Source organism: Acipenser ruthenus, chromosome 27, assembly GCF_902713425.1.
Source record: "Acipenser ruthenus chromosome 27, fAciRut3.2 maternal haplotype, whole genome shotgun sequence".
NCBI classification, from domain to species: Eukaryota; Metazoa; Chordata; class Actinopteri; order Acipenseriformes; family Acipenseridae; genus Acipenser; species Acipenser ruthenus.
The window spans coordinates 9,860,970-9,880,008 of NC_081215.1; the positions used below are offsets into that span (position 1 = coordinate 9,860,970).

Genomic DNA, 19,039 nt, shown 5'->3' on the forward strand with positions numbered 1-19,039 from the left:
TGTTTATATAATGCAGACAAATACAAACTACCATGTGTTTGTCAATCACCAAGGATACCGGCTGAAAAGATCTAGACAGACATTGACACTGATGTCTAGAGTTCACAGCTTCTCATGTACTACCCGTATACAAGTCTACCATGGTATTTTTGCATGGTACTTTTGCCATGCTTTTTCCATGGTAATACCATGTATTAACCATAATTTACCCTGGTTTACCATGTTTATTAATATGTTTTACAATACCTCACTGTTCTTTACATTGTTTTCCTATGGTTTACCATGCTTTCACTATGCTTTATTACGCTTTTCTATGCTTTTACTATGGTAAACTTTTATAAGGTTAGGAAGTGTGCATCTCAAAGCTTCATACAGCTTCTCACGCACTACAAAGTGTGCATCTCAAAGCTTCATACAGCTTCTCAAGCACTAGGAAGTGTGCATCTCAAAGCTTCATACAGCTTCTCAAGCACTAGGAAGTGTGCGTCTCAAAGCTTCATACAGCTTCTCATGCACTAGGAAGTGTGTGTCTCAAAGCTTCATATAGCCACAAGGCTTCCACTTTCATCCTTTATGATCCAGCACGAGTTTCATTGTCTGGGGAGAATGTTTTTTTGGTCAATATAGAAAAAGGAGCTAAATTCACTTTTAAGCTGTAAAAGTGTTCAAAAGTGGTGCTAACACCCCTGGGATCACCTTATAACCTAAAAGCATTGTGTGAGACATACTGTACAGAGCTGAATTTCTGTTGGAATAGTCTTGATATTGTCACATTAACATAAATCTGTCGAAAACATGCATGTTGGATTCTGAAGATTACCAAGCTGAAAAAGTGAACTAGCATGCCAACAAGTGCAATATTACACTGACATCGATCTCTCTGACTGCATTCTATTCCAAAGAGTGGACTGATTGTAATGTGTGTCTCTGATTCAGAATCCGGGCCTTGTGTTTGCATTAAGCCTGAGGCTCAGGTTTAGCCAAATAAGCGTTCAAATATAAACAAATAAACCGTTTCAGTAATAAAGTTAGTAATGCACAGGAATAGGTCACCAGCATGTTAACTGCAGGATTTTAGAGGATAAATCTCACAGAAATACAGTTATTATAAATAGCAGAAACCAGGGCTTCTTTTTTATATGTTGTAATGTACTGGAGCATATTGTGTGTATTTATTGTACTGGAAACAACAATGGTTGCTCTAATTTCCTTCTAGTTTTATGAAGGATGCAATTAAAATTAGCTTCAGAAAAAAATGAAACGTTTACAGTATTCCTCCACTAATTGAACAAGTACGCAGTAACACGCATGCTTTTTAAATCAGTATAAAAACTAGCCGTGAATTATAAGGGAGACACACATACAGAACTGTAACCTCCATATACATATAAATCCATTTACACACAAACCTCATTAACCTCCCAAGCAGGACCCTAGATTCATATAGACTCAATACCTAAGTTTACAAGTTCATCACAATTGGATGAAACTTTTTCTAGCCCCAATCAGTATGTTTAAAGAAATCTTAACCCTGGGCTCTGCTAAAACGAATCACAAAGTTTAAATGATAAAAAAACATTTAATAAAAGTTTTCTTATTTCCAGCAGGGGTTTATAGTCACATGGTGAGCCAGTGTTGGTCAAGAGAGGCCTTCAATTCTCTCTGGAACCACAGCAATCACTGTGTTACACAACCACACACCCGAATGAGCACACGGCTGCAAATCTAGACGAGTCAAACCTGTTCTTTGTCTCTCATTACTGTCAGTCAGCAAACCCATGAAATGAAACACTGAGTCCAGGGATGTGGTGGGGCAGTGTTGTTCCCTTTCCTCCTCCACGCTCTCACCTCATCACAAACACAATGTAATTCTGTTCCCAGGGCGTGTGCAAATGGGATTTGGGAAACTGCAGCAAACTGGTCAAAGTGATGACAGGACTGTGGTTTAACACATTCTAGATACAGTGGTTTGAGGCGTCTCGTCATGATCTAGCATATAAACAGTAAACATGTTCGGGCAATCTGATAATGAGCAAGTCTGTGTGTCTGTTGAGACTTTGCTCAGTCTTCCTAAATGCAAATACAACAGGGAGAAACTGCTATTAATGCAAGGCCTTTACTAACTTAAAGTGACAGAATGAAATGCTGAATACAATGTTAAGTGCCTTGTTCCACTGTAGCATGTACAGCTGTGGCCAAAAAGTTTAGCATCAATTACAAGTTCAGGATTGATACATAATTAAAAAAAAAAATATGAACATAATTTAACATCATGTAATCAAAGAAACTACAAAATTATATTGCAAAAGTCTACCAGAAGCCACAATAGTAGTACAGTATTTCTGTTAGATTTTTAAATGTCAATTTTGATCATTTCTATTCGTATATGGAAAACTACAAAGCGGTATTAATTCAATATGTTAACATAACATCATTCAGCAGGTTTCATTCGACTTTATGAAGGAAAATGAGTTAATTCTATAGGGTAGTGTTGTGGCTGCAGCAAAAGACAGTTCACAGAGCTTAACCATAGCTGTAAATTATAAAAAGACACTTTAAACTAGTTTTGCTGGTTATTTTGTTGAACAGTCAGAAATCGGAACCTGGTGACTGATTTGTAAAGCTGGCATTAAGGGTTATCGCCTAACCACATGAAAAACTCTTGATGCCAAGAAAAGATCTGTGTCAAATCTATATTAAACATGTGATGGTTCCATAATCAAAGGCTAATAATAATTCTTTATTATTATCAGCTTGGATCAAACAGCATCTATTTTAAGCAGCTTTATGGAGCGGTACTCCAAGATGGTTTGGATAATAAGCAAAACTTAACAGAAGATGCTTGCAATGAAACCACAGGTTACATACTAAAGCTAGTTTCCTTAACAAAGAGCCCTGGTTTGTGAAGTAATCCACTTAAACTGATGAACATCAACAGGATGTACAGAACAGTATGGAATGAGAAACAGCAATGGATAATGTAATACAAATTGGGTAAGACTACAGTATGTGGAATAACTTATTTTGTTCTCAAGATACATGTAGAAATGTGACATACAGACGGACGGATGTACAGACAGAGTGACACCCTTATCCTCACAGTCTGATAGTACCATTAACGTCTGCTGAATAACAAACCATCACGTTTTAATAAGCTGTCTTCCAGATACTGTATATGCAAAAATGTATGTGTGACATACAGGGAGACACGTGTGCAGACAGACACCCCTATATATCCCCAGAATCTAATACGATCAATACTTTATGCTAAATAATGTTAATGCCATGTTGTATTACAATTGGACAAGCATTTTTTCAAATCCATGGAAAAATGTACAAACGTAAGGGCATACTGTTCAAATACCTCCACTACTAATACATCCACACCCCTTGCAGAGGACAACAATGTTACTGTGCAATGACAGACACGATTTCCCTCCCAGTGTTTATTTAACAATAAGAAATGAAGCAACTCAAGAGTTAATCACACTTGCATAAAAATACCTAATTTTATCCACGGTTTGCCAAAATAAGAGCAACAATAAATCTTCTAAACCAAGTTTATGAGCAAGTAAAAGTTAAACCAGATACTGGCATGAAAGGTTTTAAATAGAAGTTTGGCAGCCAACATTAAAAATGAATTTCCTGCAGCAATGAGAAGAACCACAGTGCCACAGTGCCACAGTGCCTCTAGCCGCAAAGAAGCAGATGAAAGAAGCAATGGAGATCCTCCTGACAAGCAGGGGAGACTGCCAGAGCTCCTGCAGGCTGCCAGGGTTTCTGAAAGAAGCAATGGAGATCCTCCTGACACAGGGGAGACTGTCAGAGCTCCTGCAGGCTGCCAGGGTGTCTGCCCCTAAACCTCAGCAATGTCCAAGTTTAAATAGCAGGTTGACCACAGCTCCCGTAGCGGTGTCAGTATTGATCCAGTGTCAGTATTGATATACCAGTCTGTCACATCGGCACGCACAGGCTCTAGCCTTGCGTATTGTTTGGGTTTGGATCACAGTGGCTCAGCTTCTGTAGTATAACCCTCTAAACATTTTAATGGACAATAGCTGGCCAGAGTAATCAGAGTTATCCCAACGCTTTTGTGTAGTCTAGTCCCTGAATGTTTTCTAGAGGATGGAAAGCCATGGTGGAAAGTCAGGATTAATTTGCAGCCTGCTTTCTAGAAGCTTTATATTTAATGTTTACAAACATTCTGAGCGCAGGGGCTGCTCTTTCACCCGAGCGCAGGGGCTGCTCTTCAGATCAAGTTGCCTGCCATAGACACATGTCACATCAGCTACATCAGACAAAATGAGCCAGCGCCATCTAGTGACACTTTGGATCAAGTTTCCTTTTGTTCTGACAATACACTGCTGTGCACTAGATGGTGCTGGCACCTTCTAAAATGAAGACACTTTTCTGCTCCCGCCTACATTAAATGTGCACTGGAGAGTAATTCCTGTGCACCTTACCACAGGCTTAAAAAAACTATTTGCAATAAGAACTACTCAGATTGATGGGAAACATCATTAAAAGGTTAAGTGACAGTAAAAATAAATGCAATTTAAATGACTTACTATTCAACTAAAGCCTTGAAATCATACTGAATTTATTCCCAGTATAATTACTTTTTAATTGCATATTTTTCATACATATATTGTACAGTTTATGTGGTAATAATATTTGGAGCTCAGTCTTAATTCCTCAGTAATTGCTCATTCCAGGCTATTTCAATATCCAACAATGAAATAAATAAACACTGTTTAGCTGTATCAGCAATTTTCAAAAAGTCAAAAATGAAAAACAAAAATAGATTTGCTTTGTTTGACGGTACTGTCGGAAATGATTTTCCTAAAATATTCAAACCTTTTCGGCTTTCTTTTCATGATGCATTTTATTACCCAATTTAATCTTTATCATGACCATTATAGAATTCCTTGCCCCCAAAAGCCTTAACCACAGTAGCTGGCAAATCCTGCATAAAAACAGCAGAGACACTGCCTCCACCACTCCCTGCTTGTCTACACAACAGCAGTAAACTTTAAGTATACTGTAGATTTTCCACATAGCATTGAGTAAGCAGCTTCAAACTTCCTTCTTTTTACTCTTCCCTTTTTAATAATTCTTATTGTGTTTTTAGAAGTCTGTGGGACTGATATATCCTGAATGTGAGTTCAGGAGCTGCTCTTCAGTTCTGCTTGCCTGTCACAGATATACGTAACATAGACCAGAGCACACAAAGTGTCATTATAGAGGTAAGAGCCAGCGCCATCTAGTGATCTGCCCCTTTTTAATCTTTTAAATACCCTGCTGTGCACTAGATGGTGCTGGTGCTTGCTAAAATAAAGACACTTTGGCTGATCTAGCCTACATTACACATGTCTAAGGCAGGTCACTAGAACTGAAGAGCAGCTCCTCAGCTCTTATTAAAACACGTACATACAATATTGGAGTATATGCATTAAGGGCCACTCAGAATGGCAACAGTATTAAAATGTTTAAGATTGTTGTTGCTTTCAACGACCTTGTATTGAATGCACCACATTCAGTTTATTTACTGTGTCACAAAGACGGCTGGAGTGGGTGGCGTCAGACCAGAAAGGAATACACAGACAGACGGTGGTGATGAGAAGCTGAGTGCAAATGGTAGCACTCAGCGTTTATTAACAAAATAAAAGGTTTAAACAGAACACAAAACAGGACACGGCACTTGAGGCCAAAATAAACAGACGAACAAAAACGGACTAACACTACAAACGGTGCACGGACAGACACACAAACAAACACGGTGAGTCTATAAACACTTATTATTTACGTTGTTTTTCTTTTACTCCTCTCTCTCCCGTTCTCCACTCTCGAACACCCAACCCCGAGTGAGTCAAACGTGCGTCTATATATACTGTTGTGCTGGGATTCAATTACTAATTAATTATTCACTTGAATCCCAGCACGTGAATTAATTGTGCAACCTCGTGCTCACCTATTATATACTTTAAATGCACGTGCAGTGATGTGCAATCCCGTGCCTAAATACAAATCTACAATTTAAATCACACGTGAAACACAGACCCGTTTATATCCCGTGTACCAATCTCTATACACCAACATTTAACACACCACACGCAACATACAACACATAACACACAAATGCACACAGGGGCGGGGCACATTGCCACAACTGTTATAATGTCCGGTGGGATTTTAGAAAAACAGGAAGCAAACAGTGGATTGGCAGCCTGTTGTAAAATACACTTCAACTTAGTGCTGCTCTGTTACACTTCACTGGTTCAAAAGAAACATTTATTTCATCTACTAATGACTTGCAAGTCATTGTAATGCATCTCGAAATCCACTGCAGAAACCAGCAGCTAAATAAAACATGCCTCTACTGCACCAGCAGTGCAGTAACATCCATTACTGTGGGCAGAGCCCTGGTATGATGCTCCCTTGAGGGTAAAATCAATCCTGTTTCAGGGGCACCTTCAGGCAACCTGCAGCTGCTCTTTCACTGTTTACATACATGAGGCTGTTCAGCCCACCAAGGCACGTCCCTCCTTAGCACACCTGCTTTCCTACTCTCTGGTCTAAACTTCCTTTTACTCAGTTTCCATTGGTGCCCTCCCATCCTACTCTGTATTAAATCTGAAGCTGTGACTTGGCTTAACATTACCTATACCATTTAGAATTTTATACACCTTAATGAAGATTTCATTCTTTTAGCATAGTTGCCCTTCTCCAGTGCGATAATGTATTTTTTGTAGAGAGGTCACAGTATTGTAGGTGGGATCCATCCAGCACTCCAGATAAGGTTTTGGGTTTTTACGGCTTGTGGTGTTTTGATAAAATGAACGGTAAAATTGCTAATAGGTCATTCATTCTGGTGCAGACTTAAGATGAATATACGTTTTTTTTTAAAGTAACTGAGCCACGACAAAAGGGGCCCCCATGCAATTGCATGGGCTGCATGTGCCTAAAACCGCTACTGTCTGCAAATTAGTTACTTATACTTTACATTACATTCTTAAACTCAGTGAACATGTCAAAAAATCAATATAAAGATAGATAAATAAAATAAGGAAATGCATTAATAAGTTATAAAACAGTTTGTTTAATATTATAGGCCCTGTGTTTTAGCGGTTGCCTCTGACGATGGCTCCAGTTGGATTTGTAGCTGGACTGGGGTGTTTACAGTTCAACCTGTCTAGCTCCTGTGCTTACTGTGATTGGCTGCAAAGACAACAGGCCTAGCCAGAGATTGGATAATATTTGTTAGGTTGGTTTTTCTTATGCATAGTTTTCCTAGTAACTGAAGACATTGTATTGTGGGAGATGTAGTTGTTAGTGGAAGTTTTAGGGTAGGCAGACACGCTGTGCAGGAAAATTGATATGCATATTTTTCGACTGGTGACTTATAGTAGATTGACAGGACTGTCGCATCTAAAAAGCCATGAATCAACCCTCCCACTTTCTTTTTAAACTGTCTCCTGATCCAACTCAAATATTGTATTTTTTTTTTTTTCTAAGTTGCTTTAAGTTCAGACGCTGCTCTTCAGTTCTAAAAGCCTGCCACAGATAGATGTTATGTAGGCTAGATCAGTTGATATTAGTAAGCGCCAGCACTTAGCAGTGCACAGCTACATATAAAAACACTCTGGCTGATCTAGCAGGGTAATACAGTGCCTTGCATAAGTATTCACCCCCCTTGGACTTTTCCACATTTTGTAGTGATACAACCTGGAATTAAAATGGATTTAATTGGGATTTTTAACATTTGATTTACACATACTTAACACTTTGAAGGTGCAAAATATTTTTTATTGTGACACAAAAGTTAATTAAACAAAAAAAAGACATTTGTTGGTTGCATAAGTATTCACCCCCCTGAGTCAATACTTGGTAGAAGCACCTTTGGCAGCAATTACAGCTGTGAGTCTTTTTGGGTAAGTCTCTACCAGCTTTGCACATCTGTATCCTGCAATTTTTGCCCATTCTTCTTGGCAAAATTGCTCAAGCTCTGTCAAGTTGGATGGGGACCGTTGGTGAACAGCAATTTTCAAGTCTTGCCACAGATTCTCAGTCGGATTGAGGTCTGGGCTTTGACTGGGCCATTCTAAGACATTCAGGTTCTTGTTTTTAAACCACTCCAGTGTAGCTTTGGCTGTGTGTTTAGGGTCATTGTCCTGCTGGAAGGTGAACCTCCGCCCCAGTCCCAGGTCTCTTGCAGACTGAAACAGGTTTTCCTCTAGAATTTCCCTGTATTTGGCTCCATCCATCTTGCCCTCAATCCTGACCAGTTTCCCAGTCCCTGACGATGAAAAGCATCCCCATAACATGATGCTGCCACCACCATGCTTCACCGTGGGGATGGTATTCTCAGGGTGATGAGCAGTGTTGGCTTTGCACCACACATAGCGTTTTGCGCTAAGGCCAAAAAGTTCAGTTTTGGTCTCATCAGACCAGAGAACCTTTTTCCACATGTTTGCTGTGTATCCCACATGCGTTCTGGCAAAATCCAAACAGGATTTGATATGGGTTTTTTTCAGCAATGGCTTTCTTCTCGCCACTCTTCCATAAAGCCCAGCTTTGTGGAGCGTCCGGGTTATAGTTGTCCCATGGACGGTTTCTCCCATCTCAGCTGTGGATATCTCCAGATCCTTCAGAGTTGCCATTGGCCTCCTGGTTGCTTCTCTGACTAATGCCCTCCTTATCTGGTCACTGAGTTTTGGTGGACGGCCTTCTCTAGGCAGAGTCGCGGTTGTGCCATATTCTTTCCATTTTTTAATAATGGATTTAACGGTGCCCCGGGGGATGTTCAGTTTGGGATATTTTTTTATAACCCAACCCTGATTGGTGCTTCTCCAGAACTTTATTGCGGACTTGTTTTGATAGCTCCTTGGTCTTCATGATGCTGTTTGTTTAGATATGCTCTCTAACAAACTCTGGGGCCTTCCAGAAACAGGTGTATTTAATCTGAGATCATGTGACACTTTAATTGCACACAGGTGGACTCCATTCAACTAATTATGTGACTTCTGAAGGCAATTGGTTGCACCAGAGCTTATTCAGGGGTGTGTGGCGGAGTGTCCCGCCCCTATATATTTGTGCACTGTTTTTGTATTATTGTTTGCGGCGCGGATAAAAGCGCAGCGTCTTTTGTTATTGTTTTTGTATTTTTAAAAACTTTGTGAGGATGCGTGGCTGATCAGCTACTGATTATTTAACTAGCTGACAGTCACGCATCCTTACTACACTCGTGCAGACTGTGGCCAAGGGGTAATGAGATAATTAACAGCTAGTTAACCCCTCGGCCAGAGTATAAGAACCTGCAGCTGTCCGTGCTGCGGGGAGAGTGTACAGAGGAGAGTACGAGGAGCGGAGAGAGAAACTACATTTAAAAACAACTGCTAAGTATCGTGCTGGTGCTAAAATCAGCACGCTCATTTGTTTGGCCAACGTGTCCTTTGGTTTTGTTGTTTGTTTGAATCTTTGGTTTTGTTTTATTATTTAATAAATACGCTGAGCGCAGTAGCGTTCAGCTTCACCCGCCCATCCATTGTTTTGGTTCTGGTACTTCCTGGTCCGTGACGTCACCACACACGCCACTTAACAGCGGCTCGTCCACATATGGTGTCCTGCGTGGGACAAACAACGCCTCCAGGAGCCGGACCAGGAACAGCAAAGGGAGTTTTTGTTCGTTTTTTTCAAAAAGTGTTTTTTTTTGTGATTAGGAAGGAAAAAAAAAAAAGAAAAAGGGATGGAAGGAAGACCGAGAGGTGAAGGACAGGGAGGAGGAGTGTCGCCTAATGGCCAGAAACCCAGGAAGATATAGCCAGCCATCGGAGGTGTGCCCCCTCTGCGACTAAAAGCATCGATTTGCCAACTGTCCTTTCCGCTATTATGAAGAGGAGGAACGAACGCTCAGAGGGGGGGGAGTGCGAGCATCCAGCGCCCAGAAGGGGGGAGCGCGAGCATCCAGCGCCCAGAAGGGGGGAGCGTGAGCATCCAGCACCCAGAAGGGGGGAGCCTGTGCATCCAGCGCCCAGAAGGGGGGAGCCTGTGCATCCAGCGCCCAGAAGGGGGGAGCCCGTGCATCCAGTGCCCAGAAGGGGGGAGCCCGTGCATCCAGCACCCAGAAGGGGGGAGCCCATAGGTCGAGAACCTAGGCCTCCAGGAGCAGAGCAGCAGGAGCTGCCTCTGCCTCCGCCACCTCCACCGCTTCCACCACCAGCAGCAGAGCAGCGGGAGCTGCCTCTGCCTCCGCCACCTCCACCGCCAGGAGCAGAGCAGCGGGAGCTGCCTCTGCCTCCGCAACCTCCACCGCCAGGAGCAGAGCAGCGGGAGCTGCCTCTGTCTCTGCCACCTCCATCTCCACCTCCACCAGCAGAGGGTGAATGCCTGCTGGTTCCGCCTCCGCCGCGGAGGGAGGACTGCTTGCCCCTCCCACCTCCACCAGCAGAGGGTGAATGCCTGCTGGTTCCGTTTCAAGCGCTGTGGGAGAACAGCTTGCCGCTCCCAGCTCCACTAGCAGAGGGTGAATGCCTGCTGGTTCCGCCTCAGCTGCCGTGGGAGGACTGCTTGCCCCTCCCACCTCCACCAGCAGAGGGTGAATGCCTGCTGGTTCCGTTTCAAGCGCTGTGGGAGGACAGCTTACGGCTCCCACCTCCACCAGCAGAGGGTGAATACCTGCTGGTTTCACCTCCACCGTCATGGGAAGGACTGCTCTTGTCCTGCCTCGCACTGCCCAGGGATGCCTGCCTCGCACCGCCCAAGGATGCCTGCCTCGCACCGCCTAAGGATGCCTGCCTCGCACCGCCCAAGGATGCCTGCCATGCATCGCCTGGGGCTGCCTGTGGCTCCGCATCGCCTGGGGCTACCTGTTGCTCCGCATCGCCTTGAGAACCACCAGAGAACTCCCACTGTCGCCTCCATGGCTCGGGGCTCCCCTCCCGAGTTCGCCTCCCGAGGGTCCGCTGCTGCTGCCGTCGCCTCCCGAGGGTCCGCTGCTGCTGCCGTCGCCTCCTGAGGGTCCGCTGCTGCTGCCGTTGCTTCCCGAGGGTCAGCTGCTGCTGCTGCCGTTGCTTCCCGAGGGTCCGCTGCTGCTGCCGTCGCCTCCCGAGGGTCCGCTGCTGCTGCTGCTGCTGCCGTCGCCTCCCGAGGGTCCGCTGCTGCTGCCGTCGCCTCCCGAGGGTTCTGCTTTGCCTGGGGTCGCTACCAGTCCTGCCATGCGGCAGGAAATACTGTGGCTGGAGACCCATGAAGGGGAGCTGCCGGCCACGAAGAAGGGGGGGGAAGGTCTGGAGACCAGCTCCCCCAGCCGCACTTTCGCGGCAGGAGAAATTGTGGTCGGAGCCCCACGGAGGGGAGCTGCCGGCAACGAAGAAGGGGGGAGGAGGTCTGGAGACCAGCTCCCCCAGCCTCACTTTCACGGCAGGAGAAATTGTGGTCGGAGCCCCACTGAGGGGAGCTTCCGGACGTGAAGAAGGGGGGGGAGGTCAGGAGACCAGCTCCCCCCGCAGCAATTTCGCTGCAGGAGAACGGGTGGCCGGAGCCCCACAGAGGGGAGCTGCCGGCCATGAAGAAGGGGGGGGAGGTCTGGGGACCACCCCCAAAATTTCCTTGGCCAGAGGAGCCGGCCTGTGCGCAGTCCACCGGGACGCTACGGCTGTTTGGGTGGGAGGAGGACATCCCACCGTGGCCGCCACCTTTGACCCGTTGCTGCCCCTGTTCCTGGGCCGGGACTGCTAGCCAGGATTTTGGGGACTAAGGGGGGAGGAGGCCAAAAAGGCCATGTGTGCTGCGCACAAGGGGAGGCATGTGTGGCAAAATGTCCCGCCCCTATATATTTGTGCACTGTTTTTGTATTATTGTTTGCGGCGCGGATAAAAGCGCAGCGTCTTTTGTTATTGTTTTAGTATTTTTAAAAACCTTGTGAGGATGCGTGGCTGATCAGCTACTGATTATTTAACTAGCTGACAGTCACGCATCCTTACTAAACTCGTGCAGACTGTGGCCAAGGGGTAATAAGATAATTAACAGCTAGTTAACCCCTCGGCCAGAGTATAAGAACCTGCAGCTGTCCGTGCTGCGGGGAGAGTGTACAGAGGAGAGTACGGGGAGCGGAGAGAGAAAACACATTTTAAAACAACTACTAAGTATCGTGCTGGTGCTAAAACCAGCACGCTTATTTGTTTGATTATTTGTTTGGCCAACATGCCCTTTGGTTTTGTTGTTTGTTTGAATCTTTTGTTTTGTTTTATTATTTAATAAATACGCTGAGCGCAGTAGCCTTCAACTTCACCCGCCCATCCATTGTTTTGGTTCTGGTACTTCCTGGTCCGTGACGTCACCACACACGCCACTTAACAGATGCTCAACCACAGGGTGTCACAGCAAAGGGGGTGAATACTTATGCAATCAAGACTTTTCAGTTTTTTATTTGTAAATAATTTTGAAAAATATGTAGATTTTTTTCCCCACTTCGACATTATGGACTAGGGGGTGAATACTTATGCAAGGCACTGTATATATATCTGTGTGTGGTGGACACCGAGAACTGAAGAGTAGCTCCTGAACTCGGAGGAAAACACCCTAACACAGACTTATCAAAAACAAAAACACAGACACACGCACACACACACACTGACACGCACACACACACACAGACTGACATGCACACACACACAATGACACGCACACACACACTGACATGCACACACACACACACAATGACACACACACAGACACACAATGACACACACACACAATATTTTAGTAATTGCAATAACAACAACTTACAAAGATTTTAAACATAATAAAAAGGTACAGGGACAGTTAAAAAAGAAGAACATGTCATTTGAAGCTAATTACAACAGGGAGATGCAGCTTTTACATTTCACAACATACTTTAACGTGCACAACACATTAAACGTGTGTGCAGCAGACTGTATCTCTGGTGCTTGTGTTTGAAGTCCAGCACTGTGTTCTCTGTAGGAAGTAAAACACTGATCAGTCCGTTCCAGTCTTTTAACCTCCGATCTTTGGCCTACCCTTTCCTGACCCCTGACGCAATTTGAACCTTCAGTGGTTTGTGTCGCCTGTGACCTCCCAGTGATGCAATCAGTCATATCTAATAGCCTGGAGGTAATGTTCCAGCATTCTCTTCAATTAGTGCAGCTCCTACCTCTTTGTGGAGCGTGAACACCTCCCAGTGCTGGAGGAGCAAAGACACTTCAGGGCTCCACTCAATGGATAGCTTCTCAGCAACATCGCAATTCACATGTTTATGGGCGCTCTTTGTTGCTGGTTTTATTTTAGTTCCTACTAATTAATAAAGCAGCTTATTGTGTTTAAAAGTAATGAATTCATTTTATATGCATGCATATTTGGTTTATTGTTACTTCTTCTATTCCTTGCTAATGGTTTGCTTGGCTTTCTTATTAAACTAGTATTAAATGGTACTCTTACGTAAGAGTCTTTTAAGAGAGGCCACAACAGTGCATTTTAAAAGGGCATGCCATGTTCCTGCAGAGGACAGGGTTCTGATTTAGCCTGTATGCTACTGTTCGATTTTAGACTGGGTCACCCGTACTTGCAACAGCCAAAGAATGACCTTCCCTGGAACATCTCTTCCCGGGTTTCAGTCTGACAGCCAGCGGGTCACTATGAGTTCACTGTCAAATTAAGAGCCGTCCTCCGGGGAGTCCACGATCTTCAAAATACTTGCAGTGAAAAACACGGAGGATATCAAACAATAACGGATTTCACATTTGAATCCACTGTATTAAAACTTTACAGCTATATATAAATACTGCTGCACTGCAGGAATCTATGCCTAGTTATGCAGAGCATTTTTGCCATTACCTTAATGAATGTATTCTTCTTGATTTGTAAAGGTTCACTTTGTATATAATTTACTGTGTCAGTCATCAAAACAGTTTGGAGCACCCTGTACCTCTAAGAGACATTAAAAGTGCAGCTGGTACACCACAGTGGCGTAGTCAGGATTTTGTTTTGGGTCTGGATGGAGATTTTTTGATGATGATAGATAATAACACTGGCGTTGCATGGATTTCGTGCAGGGGGTGGGGGCTGCTTGTGGTGAATCGCCTGCTTTTGCTTATGGGGGAGGGGGGGGGGGGGGGGTTGCTGGTGTTTGATCACCTAGCTATGCCACTGCTACACCAGAGTGTAACCATGTAACTACCCCCTGTAACACTGCAGTGGATGTAAGAAATAACATCAGTAACAAATACTATGTAGAACAGATGCAGTACTTCTTAAATCCGCTAGGGGCAGAGAATGGCATAGGGGCAGGTTAACAGTGTACCAGATTTAATTGGAAGGGAGACATGAATCTGAGAGCTTTATTGAGTGCTTTAAAAAGTCATTGGGATTAGACTAAAAAGAAAACAAGAATACATTAGTTAAGATAACTCTGACATTTCATTTCCATACCAAGTTGCTCTTTAAGTGTGACTTTATGGTCAGAGACTGTGATGACAAAGCTCTCTGCTGTATAACCTGGAAGACTGGCAACCATTCAATCACCAGACAATATCTTAGAGCTTTAGAAAGCAGAGAACAAAGCCTGCTTCCGATGGTTCTTTGCTACATTATGCAACATTGCTATTCTAAATGGAAAGCCTGTCTTTGTTACAACACTTTGTAAGGAGGACCGGATTAGCGTCCACACATCGCATGAGATTGAGAGGAATTGCTAAATTCAATTCAAACCACAGGTTTTATTCCACAAGCACTGCATTTTCCTACAGCCCTTTAGATCAAGGCAGCCCCACCAGCACGGAACTCAAAGTGCCTCTGTTTACTAGACTTTAGCACCGCAAGAGTCCTTTCTTAGTGGTTTCAATTAAAGACTTACCAACAGGAGAAAAAAGGCTGGTTTTCAATTAAGAAAACTAGGGCATGAAATTCATAGGTCACATTGAAAACTCGAGTGTGGCTTCAAGTGTCATTTCATTTCCTTTTTGCCCGTTCTCTTACTGTTTGATAGTGATGACAGTCATTCTGAAGGAGTCTGGGTTCTGTTATCATTTGACCGCTGACACTGAACAGCTTTCCTCATTCCATTGAAATCATGTGACAACGTGACCTTTCAACTCTGCCTGCCCCGCCTACTCTATATTAAATACACAGAGAGTATAGGGTTGGTGGAAATGAAAGGTCACATTTCAAATGATGTGAATGGAATAAGGAAAGCTATTTTGTCCTGGCACTTAAGATTCTCTGGACAGGCTCGAAGCAGCTCAAAGCCAGGTACAGACTGAATCTCAGCGTGGCAGCAACAGAACCCAGAACCACTCAGAAGCAGCTCAAAGCCAGGTACAGACTGAATCTCAGTGTGGCAGCAACAGAACCCGGAACCACTCAGAAGCAGCTCAAAGCCAGGTACAGACTGAATCTCAGTGTGGCAGCAACAGAACCCGGAACCACTCAGAAACATTCTAAAATATTCAGGGAATTTTAAAAAAGCTACTTGAAGCCACTTACTCTTTGGAGTTAATGATTTCTTTCTATGAACTTTAACATTAAGAAATGTGAAGTATTCCATATTCGGCATAATAATTACATTATATGTAGAAAATGAACAGGATGGAAATAGGGAATGAAGAGACTTTCAAAAGGATTGCAGGGTTACAGTGGACTCATCATTACAATTATCCCAGCAATGTGGGGAAGCAATTCAAAAAGATGTTACAATGTTAGGCTATATTGCAAAAAGGGTGGAATACCACTCTAGGGAGGTTATACTAAGAGTATACAAGGGTCTAGAATGCTGTGCCCAGTTTTAGTTACCTCATTACACAATTATTGAGAGGGCATACATGGAAACTGAGTAACTGTAAGTTTAGAACAGAAGGTAGGAAGCACTTTTTCACACAGAGTTATAAATGCGTGGAATAGTCTACCAGGTGAAGATCTAAAATGACTGGATTGTGTACCTATTCAATTAGATGCCCTAGTAGGAGTAACAATGTGCTCACACTGGAGGAGCCGTGATGGGCCAAACGGCCTCTTCTCCTTCCCAAACTTTCCTTACCTTCTTATGTTCTATATGTGGGCATCTCACTCTGGTTAATATAAGCAGAGAGTAACAACAATAGAAGTGATATTAGGTGTGCAAAACTGTAAGTGTGACATCCAGTACAGACAGACAGACAGCAGCCTCCATATATCCCCAATAACATGACAACAGGACTGGTCCAGCCATTCCTCTACACTGTAGAATGCAGGGGTATAGTAATATGGCAGCCTACCATGTGGTAGTTGATCATTTCCTGAAGGCTCTCTCCACACTTCTCAAGACATTCCTGAAATGAAACAGAAAGAATTCAATCAGAGGGGATTTCACTGTAACTATTGATGTGTTTTCCACTAGGGAATTACAGGAAAGACAGGTGGTATACACTTATGCCTCAGATATATCTCCCTCTCTGGTGTTGTGCAGCCCAGCTATTCTATCAAAACCAAGCTATTGGCCATAGCATTGATTACATAGTCAGTATTCGTCAATATCATTTCAATTATCTTTTTCCTGACAGTCTGGTGTTTGCATTCATTCTAAGTGGTCCTGGGTTCTGCTGCTCCTCTATTAAGGTATTAGTTGGTGCTGGCAGAGTTGAAAGGTCACATTGTCAAATGATTTGAATGGAATGAGGACATTTGTTCAGTCCCGTCCTCTAAGCAACTCCAATCCAAGTAAAGGCAGATTTAGAGTAAATTTAGATAACTTAATATTGGATCAACAGAGCCCAGAACCACTCATAAAGATCACAAACACCACAAAACAGAAAGGCAAACGTAAAGACATCTGCAGCTCTTTAGTGTTCAATTAAGCCATTTGCTGCTCTAGCCAAAATAAATAACAACATTTAAAATCCACATTCCAGGCGTTTTAGTTTAACTGCAAGATTTAAGAATAAAACTCAAATGGAGATGAGCTTTTGCAGAAGGTTTGCTAAGCCCAGGTGGTTTGGATTTGTAAGTAATTGTGAAATGAGTGCGGGTGGGAATTAAGCACCGTGGCTAGAAGCTAAATCACAGAGCTCAGAGGAATGAAACCTATTGCTAAACTAAGAAGCTAAATTACAAATAAGTCAGCTTATCACTGCTGAGCAACAAGACATACAATAAATTAACTTATCACTGCTGGGTGACGAGGCATACAATATTTTGAGGGTAAATCAGAAATCTCTAGCAGCATGGGAGTTTATGTCTGTGTGTTGTCCATTTCAGAATCAACGCTGTCAAATCTTGATTGCTTACCAAACTGCAATGTTGTCTGTCCTGTCAGCCAACAGTTTAGGTGCCCTATTTAGCAAATAAACGTGCAAATACATTACCTGAAAGGAATACAACCTTTTTAATTATAAAAAAAATCAAATCAAACTAGAAGCAGGTCAAATACTGCTATTTTACATTCAAAACAGGCTTTTCTTACTAAGAAAATGTTTCTAAGATAATAATAATAATAATAATAATAATAATAATAATAATAATAATAATAATAATAATAATAATAAAACAGGAACTAATTTCTTCTCTGACTCCAAAATCAAGCAGATTTTTTAGAGCTAGGTAAGAAATGAGCTCCCATGTTAATATTTTTTGAAAAAAGTATTACTACATTTTTCTTCTTACAGGCATTTATTTATTTTTGGCAGTGTTGTTTTCTCCTAATTAGGGCATTGTACATTGTACTTACCGAAATCATGGCATCCTTTTTGCATTGCTGTGACAGGTCTCGGACGCCGTTCACAAACAGTTTGTTGGCATTGATGTAGGCCTTTCCAGCTTCTATCATCCCACTGCAAAGTTTCACCAGCTTCAGAGGAAAAGAGAGAGAAAGAGGACATCATGAACCATCTCCAAAACAGAGTGATAGAGGTCATCATGAACCAGCTCCAAAACAGAGAGGGAAAGACATCATGAACCAGCTCCAAAACAGAGAGGGGAAGACATCATGAACCAGGTCCAAAACAGAGAGTGATAGAGGTCATCATGAACCAGCTCCAAAACAGAGAGGGAAAGACATCATGAACCAGGTCCAAAACAGAGAGGGAAAGAGGACATCATGAACCAGGTCCAAAACAGAGAGGGAAAGAGGACATCATGAACCAGCTCCAAAACAGAGAGGGGAAGACATCATGAACCAGCTCCAAAACAGAGAGGGAAAGACATCATGAACCAGCTCCGAAACAGAGAGGGAAAGAGGACATCATGAACCAGCTCCGAAACAGAGAGGGAAAGAGGACATCATGAACCAGCTCCAAAACAGAGTGATAGAGGTCATCATGAACCAGCTCCAAAACAGAGAGGGAAGACATCATGAACCAGGTCCAAAACAGAGAGGGAAAGAGGACATCATGAACCAGCTCCAAAACAGAGAGGGAAAGAGGACATCATGAACCAGCTCCAAAACAGAGAGGGAAAGACATCATGAACCAGCTCCAAAACAGAGAGGGAAAGACATCATGAACCAGCTCCAAAACAGAGAGGGAAAGAGGACATCATGAACCATCTCCAAAACAGAGTGATAGAGGTCATCATGAACCAGCTCCAAAACAGAGAGGGAAAGACATCATGAACCAGCTCCAAAACAGAGAGGGGAAGACATCATGAACCAGGTCCAAAACAGAGAGTGATAGAGGTCATCATGAACCAGCTCCAAAACAGAGAGGGAAAGACATCATGAACCAGGTCCAAAACAGAGAGGGAAAGAGGACATCATGAACCAGGTCCAAAACAGAGAGGGAAAGAGGACATCATGAACCAGCTCCAAAACAGAGAGGGGAAGACATCATGAACCAGCTCCAAAACAGAGAGGGAAAGAGGACATCATGAACCAGCTCCGAAACAGAGAGGGAAAGAGGACATCATGAACCAGCTCCAAAACAGAGTGATAGAGGTCATCATGAACCAGCTCCAAAACAGAGAGGGAAAGACATCATGAACCAGCTCCAAAACAGAGAGGGGAAGACATCATGAACCAGCTCCAAAACAGAGAGGGAAAGACATCATGAACCAGCTC

At 43.3% G+C, this 19,039-nt stretch overlaps 1 protein-coding gene across 1 annotated transcript in view; it reads right to left on the bottom strand.

The window, feature by feature from the left end:
* Nucleotides 1-19,039, bottom strand: part of LOC117963790 (arf-GAP with coiled-coil, ANK repeat and PH domain-containing protein 3) — a 186,685-nt gene that overhangs the window by 74,320 nt on the left and 93,326 nt on the right. Inside the window, exons 3-4 of the mRNA XM_059002690.1 lie at nucleotides 17,714-17,833; nucleotides 16,266-16,319 (exon numbers count right to left, since the gene is read on the bottom strand). Coding sequence (XP_058858673.1) covers nucleotides 16,266-16,319; nucleotides 17,714-17,833 — 174 coding nt within the window. The remainder of the gene's footprint in view (nucleotides 1-16,265; nucleotides 16,320-17,713; nucleotides 17,834-19,039) is intronic.